This window comes from Mastigoproctus giganteus, chromosome 6, assembly GCF_048544385.1.
Source record: "Mastigoproctus giganteus isolate SK-2022 chromosome 6, ASM4854438v1, whole genome shotgun sequence".
Lineage (NCBI taxonomy): Eukaryota > Metazoa > Arthropoda > Arachnida > Uropygi > Thelyphonidae > Mastigoproctus > Mastigoproctus giganteus.
Window position 1 is genome coordinate 149,882,769 of NC_143580.1, and position 18,239 is coordinate 149,901,007.

Consider the following 18,239-nt stretch of genomic DNA (forward strand, 5'->3'; position numbering starts at 1 on the left):
TTTCTATTTAAGTGTATCCCATCCCTGTAGAAGCAATCTCTCCTGTTAACAAGTACAGTCCAGGCTGAAAAAAATTCTACCCCTTCAGCCTTGTACAATCTTTCCAGGGCCGAATTGATCGACAAGGCTCTCATCACATACTCCCTCCTATCGTGTCTGGGCAGAATTGCAGACACTTTCAAATTCAACCCTACTTCACGGCTTTTTTTCAACAGTGACCTGTACTTGTTAAGTAATTCCGCTGGTCTCCTACTCTTAATATCATTAGTGCCAACGTGTACAACTATATCACCTTTTGTGCCCTTAAAAGATGATATCTGCTCTACAACGTCATCAACCTTTGCCCCTGGGCAAAGGTTGATGATGTTGATAGGCTTCAGTAGTTTTTATTGCTCTGTAACCTTTCCATGCCACCTTTTTCTGCTCAAGTAATGTGGCAACTTCACTATTCATCCAACTTGGAACCCTTCTCGTGGAGTATTTTTTTAATGGTATATACGCATTCAAGGCATTTGTGATTAATGTTTTAAAAGCGTACCACAGTTCAATTGTATTCATTCTCTGCGCGATATCTACCCAGTTAATAGAGGCCATGTAGTACCTTAAGGCATCGTAATTTCCTTTTCTGAAATTAAAACCCATTCCTTTGCCTTTTACTTCTGCTACCTCTCTCGTCATCATCCACCGTAGAACTCCGTGATCACTTCCTGCTACTGGTTCCTCTACTGTCAGCCCTGTTATGTCATCTGATTCATGTGTGATGATGAGGTCTAGGATATTCTTTTCTCTAGTACTTTCCCTGACATGTTGATACAAATAACAGTCATCTAGTTGATTTAAAAATTTTGTTCCCCATGTCGAGTTTCCTTCCCATTTACTCCAATCAATTAGAGGCAAATTGAAATCACCCATAATAAGGCATTGACGCTTACTTGCCCATTCCATTTGCATGTAGAGGCTTTTGTCATAGTCTTCACAATCACCTGGTCTGTAGATTATGCCTACTCGCATTGTACCTTTTCTATATGGTGGGACCAACTGATATATTCTATATGGTGGGACCAACTGATGATGTTACCAACAGCAAATTCAAAATGGGAAGCATTCAAAGAACTTATCTTGGAAGCTACTAGGCTTTTCATACCAACAAAGAAATATTGTTCAAGATTTAGGCCTAAATGGATGTCAGATGAACTAATTAGACATATGACAGATGCATGGGATACATATAAATTAACACGTGACACAGGAGCCTATGATAGATATAAGTTGATCTGTAACCAAGTTACACAGGAGGTAAGGCAGGCGAAGGCAGATTAGAAATCTTTGGCAAAGGATGCAAAGAGTTCTTTACTTATGGAAACTCTAGAAGGAAAGGAATGAATCAGATTGGTCCACTTGATATCGATGTTTCAACTGTTGATGTTCCTGCTCAGATAGATACAAACTAAATGAATATTTTGCATCTACATGCACACATGAGTTATTCAGGGAGGGGAATGCCAGATTTGTATTCAACTCTGGTAGTAAGCTAGATAATTTTGTAATAACTGAGAGTAAAGTGGAGGAAAAAATTGTTGAAGATAAACATAAGAAAGGCACCTGGGGTGGATGGAATCTATCCAGTTATATTAAAGGAGGCGGCAAAGAAAGTAAACAAACCCTTAGCCATAATTATGAGAGCTTCCCTGGCCTCAGGGGAGGTACCCATGGACTGGAGATGTGCAAATGTGACCCCAATCCACAAAGGAGGATAAAAGGGAGACACAGGTAATTACAGATCTGTAAGTTTAATTTCTGTTCCAAGGAAATTAATGGAGGCACTGGTTAAAGAAGCATTGCAGGAACATCTAGACAAGACTTCAGTTATAGCTCGGACACAGAATGGGTTTGTTAAGGGGCAGTCTTGTCTGATTAATTTGATTGGATACTATGGTGAAGTCACAAAGGAACTGGATGCAAAGAATAACTTTATCGTATATTTGAATTTTAGAAAGGCCTTTGGTACTGTTGCACATGGAAGACTGCTACACAAATTGGAGCAGTGTGGCATTGGAGGCAAATTGCTTATGGATAAAGGGATGGTTGGGTTGGAGAAGATAGAAAGTGGTAATCAATGGAAACTGCTCTTCGCGGACTAATGTTATTAGTGGAGTAGTTCAATGTTGGGTCCCTCAGGGTTCAGTGTTGGGTCCATTGTTGTTTTCTGTATTTATAAATGATATTAATGATGGTATATTAGGCTTAATGTCCAAGTTTGGAGACGATACAAAGGTTGGCAGGAACATTAGCAGTGTTAAACAAAAACTCCAATCTTAATAACAATAATATTTTAAATATCTTGCCCAAGTTAGCTAACAGAGAAATAGGCCTGTAAGCTCTTGGATCAGTTAATTCCTTCTCTGGTTTATGAATTAATTTTAATAGGGAAATCTACCAGAAACCTTGAAAGACTCCCTCCACACTAATGACAGTACACTGCTGCAACAGGATCTAGAAAAGTTGAGTAGATGGGCTGAGAGGTGGCAAATGAAGTTTATTTAACATTGACAAATGTAAAGTAGTACATATGGAAAGCAGTTATCCGAGAGTAACGTATCAACTCTGTGGTACCACACTGACAGTGGTAGAGAATGAAAAGGACCTGGGGATAATCGTGCAGGCAGATATGAAGTTTTCTGAGCAATGCAGACGGTCTTCAAGAGTAGCTCATGGTGTCTTGTCAATGATATGCAGGAATTTTTATAGCAGTGGATAAGGAGGTGATTATTCCCTTGTATAAGGCAGTGGTCAGGCCACACCTTGAGTACTGTATACAGGTCTGGAGGCCTCATTTTAATAAGGATGTAGAGCTGTTGGAATGAGTACAGAGAAGGACAACAAGATTAGTGAACAGAACAAAGGGTAGCTCTTATGAAGAAATGTTTAAGTTTTGCAAATTACAGTGTCTGGAGACTAGGCACCTGCGAGGTGATCTGATTGAGGTGTATAAAGCCTTGAATTGTTTGAGCATTCTCAATGCTGATGGGATTCTTTCTCTTGCTCAGAACAATCTCCTGAGAGGGCATAAATTCAATTTGAGGAAAGACTGTTGTAGGGTAGATGTGCGGAAGTTTGCCTTTAGCCAGCGGGTGGTTGATTGCTGGAATAAACTTCCATCTGTCGTTGTAGAAGTTGATAGCTTAAATAGATTCAAGGCAGAACTTGACAAACATTCGGAGCGAGGGGATGGGTGAAATAAGGGTTTTTTTTTTGTTTTTTTTTGGCTGATGCTAGATAAGCTTGCATCATGTGCCCTTGCTAATATATATTTATAGTATTTATATTTATTTTTGTTATAATAACAGTTAACAAAATTAACGATCGTCAATAAGACTGTAGTCAACGTGACAAATCTTGTTTTAAGCAGCAAGAATATTGAAAAAGTAAAAAGATTCAAATACCTCAGCTGCTGGCTAAATGAAAATTTGGACCCTGATGAAGAGATTAAGATCAGAATTGAGATTGCAAGATACGGATTCATGAAAAATAGATTACTGGTTTCGGAAAAAATCTTGCACTGGCAACACGCATGAAGTTTGTAGGGTGCTGTGTGTCCAGTACTTCTATATAGAGTTGAAACTTGGACACTCGGCTACAGCAGTAAAGAGAGTGGAGTCTCTCGAGATGTAGGTGTATAGATGAATCTGAAGATACCCTGGACTAAGCGGATGACAAATGAACAAGTGTTTCAAATTATAGGACATAATTGACAAATGATGACATCATGGAACAATGGAAGGTAAAATACTTGGGACACATCATGAGAGGAAGTATGTATGAGTTGTTGTAGGTGGTACTGGAGGGAAGGTTGGAGGGGAAGAGAGGAGTTGGCGAACCAAAAACTTCATGGATGGATAACATCAAGAGATGAATTGACTGGGATTCGAAGAACTTGTCAGATGGGCTGAAGATTGAAAAGAGTTCAAAAAAGTGATCACTCACTTCTGAACTTAGAGATGGCACTGAAAGAAGAAGATAACAGTTATTATGTACAATTGTCCCAAACTATAACTCAGTTCACTGAGTGCTTGTGTGTTGTTAATCTCTGTATTTTTTGATAATCTCAGAGCACAAATTCCCCTACTCTGTTCCCCCAAAATAGTACTAATTGTGGCATTCACCTTTGAGGAGGTAAAAAAATTTTTTTAATGCACTTCATTCAGTTTTCTGATCAACTGCAGTTCACTGTATTTGCCTTCAAAAGGATGTTCTTTTGATTTAAATACACGTTTAACTGATATAATTAATGAGAAAATGGAGTTTCTGGTCAAACTGGCAATGCTGCAAAGTATTTTTGATTTATGACAAGTCAATTTTGAAAGCTGTGTGTTGTCACAAAAATTATTTTTTGTATTAGCATTAGTAGTGGCAAATGATGCAAGAAAGCAAGCTTATACATTATCAGCCAAAAAAAGAAAAAGAAAAGACACCTCCCATTTCACCCATCCGTTCGCTCAAAAAAGTTTGTCCAGTTTTTCCTTGAATTTATTTAACCTATTAACTTCCACAACAACACGTCAGTTTGTTCCAGTAATCAACAACCTGCAGGCTAAAGGCAAACTTCCTCACATCTATTCTGCAACCACCCTTCAATTTTAATTTGTTTCCCCTTGTATGATCTGAGCAAGAGGAACAATCTTTTCAGCATTGAGCTTGCTCAATACATTCAAAGCCTTAAACACCGGAGTCAGATCACCTTGCAGGTGCCTAGTCTCCAGATGCTGCAATTTTCAGATCTGAAGCCTTCTTTGGTACGGAGCACCGCTTTGTTCCCTTTACCAGTCTCATTGCCCTTCTGTACTCATTCCAGCAGTTCCACATCCTTCTAAAATGGGGCCTCCAGACCTGTATGCAGTACTTAAGATGTGGCCTGCCCATTGCCTTATACAATGGGATAATCACCTCCTTATCCCTGCTAGTAAAATTCTTGTATATCATTGACAAAACCCCATGAGCTGTCCTGGCATCTGTCTGCATTGCTTGGAGAAGATCATGTCTGACTATAATTACTTCCAGGTTTTTTTCACTTTCTACTACCCTGAGTGTAGTACCACACAGTTCATACTTCGTTTGCCATTTCTCAGCCCATCTTTTATAGATTCTGTTAATGTACAGTGCGCACTATCATTATACAATGGGAGAATCACTTCCTTATCCCTGCTAGTAAAATTCTTGTATGTTATTGACAAACTCCTTGAGCTGTCCTGGCAGCTGTCTGCATTGGTTAGAGAACATCATGTCTGACTGTATAATTACTTCCAGGTTTTTCTCACTTTCCACTATCCTGAGTGTAGAACCACACAGTTGGTACGTTACTCTGGGGTTACTGCTACCCATTTGCAGTACTTTGCATTTATCAACTTTAAACTTCATATGCCATTTCTCAGCCCATCTTTTATAGATTCTGTTAATGTACAGTGTATACTATCATTAACCACTCTGCTAACCTTTGTAACATCTGCAAACGTGGACATTAAGCCAGGACATTAAGCCAAACGTGGACATCAGTATCATTGATAAATATAGAAAACAACGATGGACACAACACAACTGTGAGGGACTCCACTAATAGCATTAGTCCATGAAGAGCAATGCCCATTGATTACCAATCTTTGTCTTTTCCCATTCAGCCATCCCTTTATCCATAGCAGCAACTTGCCCTTAATGTCACACTGCTCCAAATTGTCCACTCTTTTATATGCATGGTATCAAAAGCTTTCCTGAAATCCAAGTATAAGTATCAAAATTATTTTTTGCATTTAGTTCCTTTGTACTACATCATAGAATCGAATCAAATTGGCCAAAAAAGATTTCCCTTTAACAAACCTTGCTCAGTCTGAAGTATAATTGCAGCGTTGTCTAGACGATCCATGGGTACTGCCACAACTTTTCTTTGTCTTTCCAGGGGCATTCCTAGGATATGTGGCACCCAGGTGCCAATTGAAATTTAGCACTCCCCTTTAAAATTTTCTTCATATATGTATGTAAGTTTCAGGTGCCCCCTGAACATTGGCACCTGGTTGCAGTAGTAGTAGTAGTAGTAGTGGCATGTGATGCAAGAAAGCAAGTGTATGAGCTTATGCAGCATCAGCCAAAAAAAAAAAAAAAAAAAAAATCACACCATTCCCTCCAAATGCCTGTCCAGTTCCTCCTTAAATTTATTCAACCCATCAACTTCCACAACGACAGATGAAAGTTTGTTCCAGCAATTAACCACCCGCTGGCTAAAGTCAAATTTCTGCACATCTATTCTACATCTGTCTTTTCTTAATTTGAATTTATGTCCCCTTAGGTTCGTAATCTGAACAAGTGGAAGGATCCCATCAGAATTCAGCGTGCTCAACCCATTCAAGGCCTTATACACCTCAATCAGATCACTGCGCAGGTGCGGTGCCTAGTCTCCAGCCACTGCAATTTGCAGAACTTAAGCCTCTCTTGGTAAGAGGATCCCTTCATTCCCCTCACCAATCTTGTTGCCCTTCTTTGTACACGCTCAAGTAAATCTACATCCTTCCTAAAATGAGGCCTCCAGGCCTGTACGCAGTACTCAAGGCATGGCCTGACCATTGCCTTATACAGAGGGACAATCACCTCCTTCTCCCTGCTAGCAAAATTCCTATATATCATTGACAAAACCCCATTACCTGCCCTGGCAGATTGTCTGCATTGCTCAGAAAACTTCATATCTGACTGCTCAATTACTCCCAGGTCTTTTTCATTTTCTACCACCTTAAGTGTAGTTCCACACAGTTGGTACGTTTCTCTGGGGTTACTTCTACCCATATGCAGTACTTTGCATTTGTCAAGGTTAAACTTCAGTTGCTACTTCTTAGCCCATCTGCCCAAATTATCTAGATCCTGTTGCAGTAGCACACTGCCATTACTGCCATTAACAATCCTGCCAACCTTTGTATCATCTGCAAACTTCGACATTAAGCCTGATATACCTTCATCAATATCATTGATAAATAAAAAAAAAAAAAAACAGTGGACCTAACACCGAACCCTGTGGAACACCACTAATAACATTAGTCCACGAAGAGCAGCACCCATTGATTACCACCCTCTGTCTTCTCCCACTTAACCATCCTTTTATCCATTGTAGCAACTTACCCTTAATACCAAATATATGATATCAAAATTATTTTTTGCATCCAGTTCCTTTGTAACCACATCATAATATCCTATCAAATTTGTCAGACAAGACTTTCCCTTAACAAACCCATGCTGTGTCTGAATTATTGCTGCAGTCTTGTCTAGATGATCCTGCAATGCATCTTTAACCAGTGACTCCATTATTTTACCCGGAACAGAAGTTAAACTAACTGGTCTGTAATTACTCGTGTCACCCTTCAATCCCCCTTTGTGAATTGGGGATACATTTGCACATCTCCAGTCCGTGGGAACCTCCCCTGAGTCCAAGGATGCTCTCATAATTATGGCTAAGGGTTTGCTTAGTTGCTTTGCCGCTTCCTTTAATATAACTGGATAGATCCCATCCACCCCAGGTGCTTTTCTTATGTTTAACTTCAACAATTTTTCCTCCATAGTGCACCACTTTACCCTCCAGGCGGCCTGACCATGGCTGTAAAACACTTTGGTCATTCAGTTCTATAGGAATATATATGGAAAATATCTTGAAGCGGTTGCGGTTCCATTTTTTATGTGTTATAAAAATATACTCTTTTAAACATCATCCTGCTCAATTGACATTGGAAAGGAAGTGCTGGTTCCAAGGGTTCTAATTATAAAACTTTTCTGAACTGTTGTTTCTTGACAGAGAGTTGTTTTTAGCTGCATACTGCTCTGTATTATCGCTGAGGACGATTTTTTTTTTAGTTTAGTTTGGTTTGTGTGCATTTTGTATTGTTTATGTGCATTTTATGTACAGGTGATTGATTTTAGTGTGCCATGTTGATAGTTTTATCTTCTCAAAGAGATCAAAGGAGGTGAAAAGCTATTATAAACTAAATTTGACATTGTAAAAAAGGTGAAAATTGGGTGAGCACTGCATTTAGGGTAGTTTTGAGCAGTTTTAAAGGCAACAGTATCCTAAGCTGGTATTGTAAACAACGTAAATGTGCAGGATAAAAGCCAGAAACACTGGTCACAGCAGTTAAAATTATTTACATTATATTCTATGGATAAATATTCCACCCCCCCCCACTCAATGCAGGTTCACTTAGCCTTTGTTTTTATGGCCCAAATTAAGAACACTGAGGTGGGGTGGGGGCACCTGCACATTACATTTTATTTTATATTGTATTAATCATGAACATTCACTTGATTTCCTTAAAGTGCCACCTAATCCCCTTATCTCTTAAGCCTTTTATTTTAATATTCAAAGTGATTTCCATGAATGTATCTCTTGCAAATATTAAAGGTGTATCAGATGTCATTTCATTTTTTCAGGAATATTTTACTAGAGATAGTGCCATTCTCCAAGTTTTTTCTGTGATACCAGAATTGATTCTGTATGCTATATTTCAGGATATACATGCAGTTTCAGCTAGTGTTTTTTTTTTTTTTTTTTTTAATGGAAAATCTTGTGTGTATAACATAAGAGTTACATATGTAAATTAAAATATGATAGCAGAATGAATAAGCCTGTAAACAGTGAATACAACAAAAACTAGTAGTTAAATGAAGAAACATTGACGAGAACAAAAGGGGAGGGAGGAACTAAATTGACAGAGAGAGAGAGGGAGAGAGAGAGTTTTGTAAGAGGAATATGTACCTAAAATTTTGAATACCTTAAATAAAGCTAATACAGCATAATATACAAACCAATTATGAACAAATATAGACAGGTGCATACCCTGAAAATGCTGAAGCCAAATAATGTGAAATATTGACATCTACTGTAAACAATTCACAGCATGTTCACCAATATAAGAAACAATTAAAAGTTTAAAAACAGTATGACCATTGATCCTATCTAACTAGACGGCTACAAGACAATTATAGTCTTGGAATTACTGAATTTTGAATGTCACACAAATCAATGCATTGGTCAGCAGCTGATAGAACACTATTGGCCTGTCAGTGCAATAGATTTGCACAGTGATGGTCCTTACGTAATGAAAAATAAAACCAAGATAGCTTAAGCGCCCTCACCGTATGAGGCCCAAACTGTTAACTGAAAAGCAAAGTACAGTAAACCCCCGCTTTTCGCGGTTTTGTGTATTCGCGGTCGCTGATTTAATATAAAATGAAACCTAAAAAAATGTGAATTTTAAAGCGCCGTGAACATTTTCTGCCATAAAAAAACATGGGCTTGGCTAAAATTATCTTTCCCAGTCAAAACAGCGCTGAGTAGGTGGGGGGGGAGAGGGGTGATAAAATCGCGAACGTGGATGTTTCTCGCTAATCCTTGTTTAGTATGTGTTATGCGCTTGTCATGGAAGGTTTCGTCGTTTGCTTTTAATTTATATGCTTATAAACTGAATAAATTTATCAATTTATAAATTGATATGCTTACAAAAGTGATAAATCTACTGTTTTGCAGTGTAAAACAGACTTTTTCGAGTGTGTTAATGGAAGAAAGTGACTTTATTGTGGACAAGTTCTTTCTAACCCGTACAAAAATATGGATACGAATAACAAGGGAAATGTGAAAAGATCAAAGAAGGTGATAACATTAGCGAATAAAATTGAGTTATCAGATAAAATTTCTAATGGTGAAAGTGTCTTCTCAGTGGCAAAACATTATAAAATCAATGAGTCAACGGTACGATCAATCAAGAAATCGGAAGAAAAAATCCGCCGTAGTGTCCGTGAAAACGCGCTAATTGCTTCAAAAATTTGCTCTGTAAATCGTGATGTTAAATTAGAAAAAATGGAAAAAGCTTAATCTGTGGATAGAAGACCAAATTCAAAATAAAATTCCGTTAAGTTCACTCATCATTCGCGAAAAGGCAAAACTCCTTTATCAACACTTTAGCGAAACTTGTGATAGCTCTGGCGGGATAAGTTTTTTAGCTAGCAAAGATGCTGGTTTAAAAGATTTGTTTGAAATTTCTAATAAATATTACATTAATATTAAATTGTTTCTTATTTTCATTTTGATGCCATATGCTTGCATTTCATTATGTACTGTCTATGTACATAGTCATACTATATACATACATAGACAAAATTTTAGACTAGTTTTTCTTATATATTTCATACTTTGGAACGGAACCCCTTTATTACTATGGGAGCCATAACTCTGTATTCGCGGCATTTCTCAGGAACATAACCCCCGCGAATAGTGGGGGTTTGCTGTATAAATAAGGACATAAAATATAAAAACAGCCAGTCTATGGAAGGCAGTATGAACAGTGCCTAACAGTTATGCTTACTACAACCATATTAAATAAATTGATATTAGTAGACTTACTGATAATCTATTAATTAATTTTAACATACAGTATATCAAAAAGTTTTTAATTTTTGTATAGATATATAAATTACCAAGAAGCTCAAAGGACTAATAAGTAATAGAAGTATTAAAGATATTTTAATGCTAAATTTATAATATTTGCTTATTCTCTTCTTTTAGGTAATATTAAATATTTTACTTTATGTGAAGGATAAAAGATGGCAGGTTACCTCAGTAGATCTCTATCGTTAAGTCCAATTGAGCCAAATCCACCTTCTCAACCAGTACACATGTCTTTAACGCCTAAACCTGTTAATAATGCTGAAGTTCGACGGCTAGCTGATTCATCACCATTAAAAATTTTTGTTTTGGCCAAGAAAAAAATTAATGATATTTTTATAGGCATGAGAGATTATGTAGATGAAAGTTACAGATTTCTTGAAGGTAAAAGAATATTTTTTGTTACCTCTTCTTCATTAATAAATTTATTTCTCAAAATTTTCTTTCATATTGTATAAATTTTCAAATCTGATATTTCCAAAATATTAAAATTTAAGTCATGTTGGTGGGGGATTTGATAGCTTCTTCCATTAGTAGCATATATGCTGAGTTGGCTTTGCATTGGCAACCCCCCCACATGTTTAGGAATTGATTGGTTTTTAATGATGAAAGAAGGCTCAAAAGTCTGGAATGGTTGACATAACATTGTAGTTTGCACAGATGAAGAATGACCAGCTACCTTGAGCATTTTGCTTCTCTGCTCTGGATGATGAAAGAAGGCTCAAAAGTCTGAAATAGTTGACATAACATTGTAGTTTGCACAGATGAAGAATGACCAACTACCTTGAGCATTTTGCTTCTCTGCTCTGGTCTGAGGCATGATTTCAGTTCAAATTCAATATAATTAAAAATACTACAATAAACTTATATCCTAATGCAGTAATAACACTATGCACCGGTTATGCTGTACTGTTATGGCTCAGTATGGCATGCCATACGGTGCCAAATGATGCACTGCAGGTATTATTTGATTGTTTACATTTGATATACTTCTTGATTTGAGTTTACTTTTTTAGGTCAGTCTGCTTTTACCATTAGAAAGGATGAATGTACGAGAGAATGTCCATTGCAGTGCAATGGACTGTGGCTATAAGGAGGAAAAGAAGCTGATGTGGGCTTGCCTGGCACAGTTATGGCAGAACAGTGGAATAGCAGTGTCAAAGGACTGATAACAAAAAAGTTTCTTTCATATGTCAACAAGACTGGCACAGGTATGCCTGCCTGGTTCAATCCAAACTTGCAGTCTGCATTGCTTTATTACTGGATGTGACACTTTTTGCTAATTTAATGCTTTGGGATCAGTGAATACACAATGTATATTTGTCGGTCATGAGAGGAGTGGGAACATGTATTGTTCAATTGCCACGAGTATCAAGACCTGAGAGAAGAGTTAGTAGGTAATGTCCTCATCTTCAGTTGTTGACACCAGATTCCTTCATTGCATCTCATCAGGCAGTGCTAGGTGGGTCGGAAAACTGCTAGATTGGGGGAATACAAGGACTAATAGATTAACAGTAGCCACTGGCAGAGGTGAAAATGATTCTTGCCCTGCTTCTATTGGAATGAGCAGCAGCCTGGAAAATAAGATGCAGGATATTTAAGAGACTGCTGGGAGTCATTGCGGTACAAGTAAACACATGGGTTGTGTTAGGGTAGCTAAGAAAAAGAACAGGTGCATGTATACTTGCGTGTACACCAATGCTAGGAGTTTGGTAAATAAATTTGATGAATTTAGGTATTGCTCAAAGCATCAAAGGCGGATATTGTTGGGATATCAGAGACGTGGTGTCACACAGATATAAGTAATGCAGAACTGGAATTTGGGGAGTACAACGTCTACAGAAAGGATAGGCAGGATAGGAAGAGGGAGGGGTTATGCTATTAGTTAAGAAACACATAAAATCCAAGGAAGTGAAGCCAGTCGACATCGCTGGACAGTGCAGTGTCGAGTCAGCTTGGTGTGACATAAGCATTGGGAGATCAAAATTGAGAGTAGGAGTGTGCTATAGGCCTAATGACTCTGATGAGTATAATAAGAAACTGTACAGGGAGATAGAGTGGGCCAGTAAATCAGAGAGTCTTATAATGGGGGATTTTAATTTCCCAGATATTGACTGGAATTTATGAGTTGGTCACTCACACACTAGCAAGGCTTTTGTGGATTTATTGGATGATTGTTTTCTAAATCAGCATGTTCGAGAGGCAACTAGAGGGAGCAATACTCTTGATTTGATTATCAGTAGTGATTCTTCATGCATTAAGAATCTGCAGATACAGGAACCACTAGGTGGCAGTGATCACAGTGTGCTGAAGTGGGATTTACTCAAGGAGGTAACTACCATCAGGGATAAAGGGAAGGGTTATTGCTTTTGTAAAGGCAACTACGATGGTCTGAGACAGTATTTAAATTCTGTACTGTGGGACCAACTGATGATGTTACCAACAGCAAACTCAAAATGGGAAGCATTCAAAGAACTTATCTTGGAAGCTACTAGGCTTTACATACCAACTAAGAAATATTGTTCAAGGTTTAGGCCTAAATGGATGTCAGATGAACTAATGAGACATATGGCAGAGAAGAAAAATGCATGGGATACATATAAATTAACATGTGACACAGAAGCCTATGATAGATATAAGTTGATCTGTAACCAAGTTATGAAGGAGGTTAGGCAGGCCAAGGCAGATTACGAGAAATCTTTGGCAAGGGATGCAAAGAAAAACAGCAAGGAGTTCTTTACTAATGTAAACTCTAGAAGGAAAGGGATTAATCAGATTGGTCCACTCGATATCGATGGTTCAACTGTTCATGGTCCTGCTCAGGTAGCTAACAAACTAAATCAATATTTTGCATCTCCATTCACACATGAGGAGTTATTCAGGAAGGGGAATGCGACAGATGAAGTAAACACTGGCAGTGAGCTAGATGATCTTGTAATAATTGAGAGTAAAGTGGAGGAGAAATTGTTGAAGATAAATACAAGAAAGGCACCTGGGGTAGTAGTAGTAGTGGCATGCAATGCAAGAAAGCAAGTGTATGAGCTTATGCAGCATCAGCCAAAAAAAAAAAAAAAAAATCACACCATTCCCTCCAAAGGCCTGTCCAGTTCCTCCTTAAATTTATTCAACCTATCAACTTCCACAACGGCAGATGGAAGTTTGTTCCAGCAATTAACCACCCGCTGGCTAAATACAAATTTCTGCACATCTATTCTACATCTGACCTTTCATAATTCGAATTTATGCTCCCTTAGGCTCGTAATCTGAACAAGTGGAAGGATCCCATCAGAATCAGCGTGTGCAACCCATTCAAGGCCTTATACACCTCAATCAGATCACCGTGCAGGTGCCTAGTCTCCAGCCACTGCAATTTGCAGAACTTAAGCCTCTCTTGATAAGAGGATCCCTTCATTCCCCTCACCAATCTTGTTGCCCTTTTCTGTACACGCCCAAGTAAATCTACATCCTTCCTAAAATGAGGCCTCCAGACCTGTACGCAGTACTCAAGGCGTGGCCTGACCATTGCCTTATACAGAGGGATAATCACCTCCTTTTCCCTGCTAGCAAAATTCCTATATATCATTGACAAAACCCCATGACTTGCCATGGCAGCCTGTCTGCATTGCTCAGAAAACTTCATATCTGCCTGCACAATTACTCCCAGGTCTTTTTCATTTTCTACCACCTTAAGTGTAGTACCACACAGTTGGTACGTTTCTCTTGGGTTACTTCTACCCATATGCAGTACTTTGCATTTGTCAAGGTTAAACTTCAGTTGCTACTTCTTAGCCCATCTGCCCAAATTATCTAGATCCTGTTGCAGTAGCACACTGCCATTACTGTCATTAACAACCCTGCCAACCTTTGTATCATCTGTAAACTTCGACATTAAGCCTGATATACCTTCATCAATATCATTGATAAATATACAAAACAACAGTGGACCTAACACCGAACCCTGTGGGACTCCACTAATAACATTAGTCCAAGAAGAGCAGCACCCATTGATTACCACCCTCTGTCTTCTCGCACTTAACCATCCTTTTATCCATTGTAGCAACTTACCCTTAATACCATTCTGCTCCAATTTGTACAATAGTCTTCCATGCGCAACAGTGTCAAAAGCTTTCCTGAAATCCAAATATATGATATCAAAATTATTTTTTGCATCCAGTTCCTTTGTAACCACATCATAATATCCTATCAAATTTGTCAGACAAGACTTTCCCTTAACAAATCCATGCTGTGTCTGAATAATTGCTGCAGTCCTGTCTAGATGATCCTGCAATGCATCTGTAACCAGCGACTCCATTATTTTACCAGGAACAGAAATTAAACTAACTGGTCTTTAATTACTCGTGTCACCCTTTGATCCCCCTTTGTGAATTGGGGATACATTTGCACATCTCCAGTCCGTGGGAACCTCCCCTGAGTCCAAGGATACTCTCATAATTATGGCTAAGGGTTTGCTTAGTTGCTTTGCCGCCTCCTTTAATATAACTGGATAGATCCCATCCACCCCAGGTGCTTTTCTTACATTTAAGTTCAACAATTTCTCTTCCACTTTGCTCTCAGTTATTACAAAATCATTAAGTATCCTGCTACAATTTGATAACCTTAATAATTCCTCATGTGTGAATGTAGATGCAAAATACTCATTCAGTTTGTTTGCTATCTGAGCAGGATCATCTACAGTCGAACCATCGATGTCAAGTGGACCAATCAGATTCATCCCCTTCCTTTTAGAGTTTATATAAGTAAAGAAATCCTTGCTGCTTTTCTTAGCATCTTTTGCCAAGGATTTCTTGTAATCTGCCTTCGCCTGCCGAACCTCCTTTGTGACCTGATTACAGATTAACTTATATCTGCCATAGGCTTCTGAGTCGCTTGATAATTTATATGCATCCCATGCATTTTTCTTCTCTGTTACGAGTCTTATTAGTTCATTTGACAACCATTTAGGCCTAAACCTTGAACAATATTTCTTAATAGGTATGAAACTTTTATATCTTCCACGATTAATTCCTTGAATGCTTCCCACTTAGAATTTACTGTTGATAACATCGTCAGTTGATCCCACTGTACAGAATTTAAAAACTGTCGGAGACCACTGTACTCGCCTTTACGGAAGCAAAAACCCTTTCCTTTACCCCTGATGGTAATTAAATCTTTAATTAAATCCGACGTCAGTACACTGTGATCACTGCCACCTAATGGTTCTTTTATCTGCAAATTCCTAATACATGAATGATCACTGCTGTTAACCAGATCAAGGGTGGATGGGATCTATCCAGTTATATTAAAGGAGGCACCAAAGGAAGTAAGCAAACGCTTAGCCATAATTATGAGAGCTTCCTTGGACTCTCATAATTATGAGAGTCAAAGGAAGTACCCATAGACTGGAGATGTGCAAATGTGACTCCCAATTCACAAAGGAGGATCAAAGGCTGACACAAGTAATTATAGACCTGTGAGTTTAACTTCTTTTCCAGGAAAATTAATGGAAGCACTAGTTAAAGAAGCACTGCAGGATCATTTAGACAAGACTTCAGTTATAGCTCGGACACAGCATGGTTTTGTTAAGGGGAAGTCTTGCCTGACCAATTTGATTGGATACTATGATGCAGTCACAAAGGAACTGGATGCAGGGAATAACTTTGATATTATATACTTGGATCTTAGAAAGGCTTTTGATACTGTTGCACATGGAAGACTGCTGCACAAATTGGAGCAGTGTGGCATTGGTGGCAAATTGCTGCTGTGGATAAAGGGGTGGCTGAGGGGGAGAAGACAGAGAGTGGTAATCAATGGACACTGCTCGTCGTGGACTAATGTTATTAGTGGAGTCTCTCAGGGCACTACTCCCAATGTTTTGCTATATAGCATGTACTATGCTATTATGTTTCTAGATATGCTACTGATTTTTAAATTCCTTTCACAATTATGCCAATCTAAGTGATTATGCCCTTCAGTCTACTTATTTACTATAATTTAAAGCACTGCAATTACTACACTACAGTTACCAATTACGAAATACAATGTTCGTGCCAAATTCACTGATGACGAAGGGTCTCTGAATATTAAGTTGTAACTTATTTAATCCTTAGCTTAATTTAAAAATTAGCTAACTTACATGATTAGGACAATTAAAACTATTTATTAAACTGTTTAGTGTGTTAAATGAAAAAACAATTTTTTTCAAAAACATCTGTTTTCACCAGCTGAATTTTCTATCAGTACTCTTTGTAGTCTTGAACTCTGTCAGTATAAAAGGTAATCAGGTTAAAAAAAAAGCTAATGTGAGAAAATTACAAATTTCTGTTATTATTAAACAATTTATACATTAAAAAATTTATATATATTTTTCAAACATTAATTGGTTCACATTCAGTTATTTTTATGATCCTGAGATACATTAAATTATAGTTGCCAACTGTTCGGTGAACTGTTTTGGATGAATTTAGTTTTCAGCTGAAATGTTTAATGTCTTGGTTGTACCTTCTGACAGATGTATTTTGTATGATTTTGGTACCTGATTCACGCATCTGATCCCCAAACAGGTTGCAGAAGATGTTAGTTCATTTTATGAAGTCAGTGATATTCCCAAAAGACAGAATAAGGTTATATGGTTTTGCTGCCAAAGTTCATTGACAAAAATGTAACTACAGTGGACCCCCTATGCAATTGGGTTGCTGCACAATAAAATCATTTTACAAGGGACTCCATAATAAAATACTGTTCACTATATGATGTAGTATGTGCCGGTAATTGTGATCATTATTATTATTATTAGCCATATGGTACAAGGAAGCCTGAGGCTTATGCTGCACCAGCCAAAAAAATAGAAGGGAATCACCAAGAAAGAGAGAAAGAGGAGAATGATGAAATGCAGCTCAGGACCTTGGGTTTGCCAAGCCCATACTCACCAGGATGTGAACCCTCTTCGGATCATGTTTATGAATTGAATTTTTATTCTATTAAACAGTGATTCTAATAAGCGAAAATAGAAGGAATATTATCCACAGGCTATCAGGCTATAAAAGTAAAGATATAAAGCACAAATTTACACTTTATTACCTTACCAATTAACAAAATTAAATAAGTGAAAATTGGAAGAATATTTTTCACAGGTTAGTGAAATAAAAATAAATTTACACTTATGAACATAGCTTAATTAATACTGTAATATATACAGTAGGAGCCAGTTATAGTTGATCACTGGTTATTAGAATCAGTTGCTTTAGAGAATGAAATTTCAAAGAACTGATTCAAATCAATAAAATGCACTACACTTCCATCGTTTATTAGAATCATATCCTTGGTTATAAGAATCAATTTTGAATGCCTCTGTGATATTTTTCTAAAGTGCATTTCTGGAGGTCACATTTCTAGAGGTCAACCATAAAACAATAGAAATAACTTGCAGTTTTTGGTTTATTGGGCTTTTTTTTTTTTTTTTGTACAATCTGTTATAAATGGGTAGTTACTACAGCTTTAACAGAAGAAGAAATAGCCTGGTCTGTTACTGATAATTTCGCCAAGGAGGACGAAAATGAATTTGAACTCGAACGAATTCCAGTTACAAAACGGTAAACTCATGAAGCTATAGCCATCCTGAGGAGAGCATTGGAAGAAACTGGTGCAAGTGATTGTGAATATAGACTGTTTTACATATTGAAAAAAATCTATAAATAGACTCTGTAGTGATAATTTAAAGCAATCTAAAATAAGTGACTATTTAAAATTATAATCATATTACAAAGGGTTATGTTAT

At 37.6% G+C, this 18,239-nt stretch overlaps 1 protein-coding gene across 2 annotated transcripts in view; it reads left to right on the forward strand.

The window, feature by feature from the left end:
• The window catches only part of Marf (Mitochondrial assembly regulatory factor), a 495,171-nt gene that overhangs the window by 16,837 nt on the left and 460,095 nt on the right, over window positions 1-18,239 (forward strand). For both annotated transcript variants that reach the window (XM_090376530.1, XM_090376532.1), the window contains exon 2: window positions 10,586-10,849. In XM_090376530.1, the coding sequence (XP_090232656.1) occupies window positions 10,624-10,849 (226 nt within the window). In that variant the 5' untranslated portion in view covers window positions 10,586-10,623. The remainder of the gene's footprint in view (window positions 1-10,585; window positions 10,850-18,239) is intronic.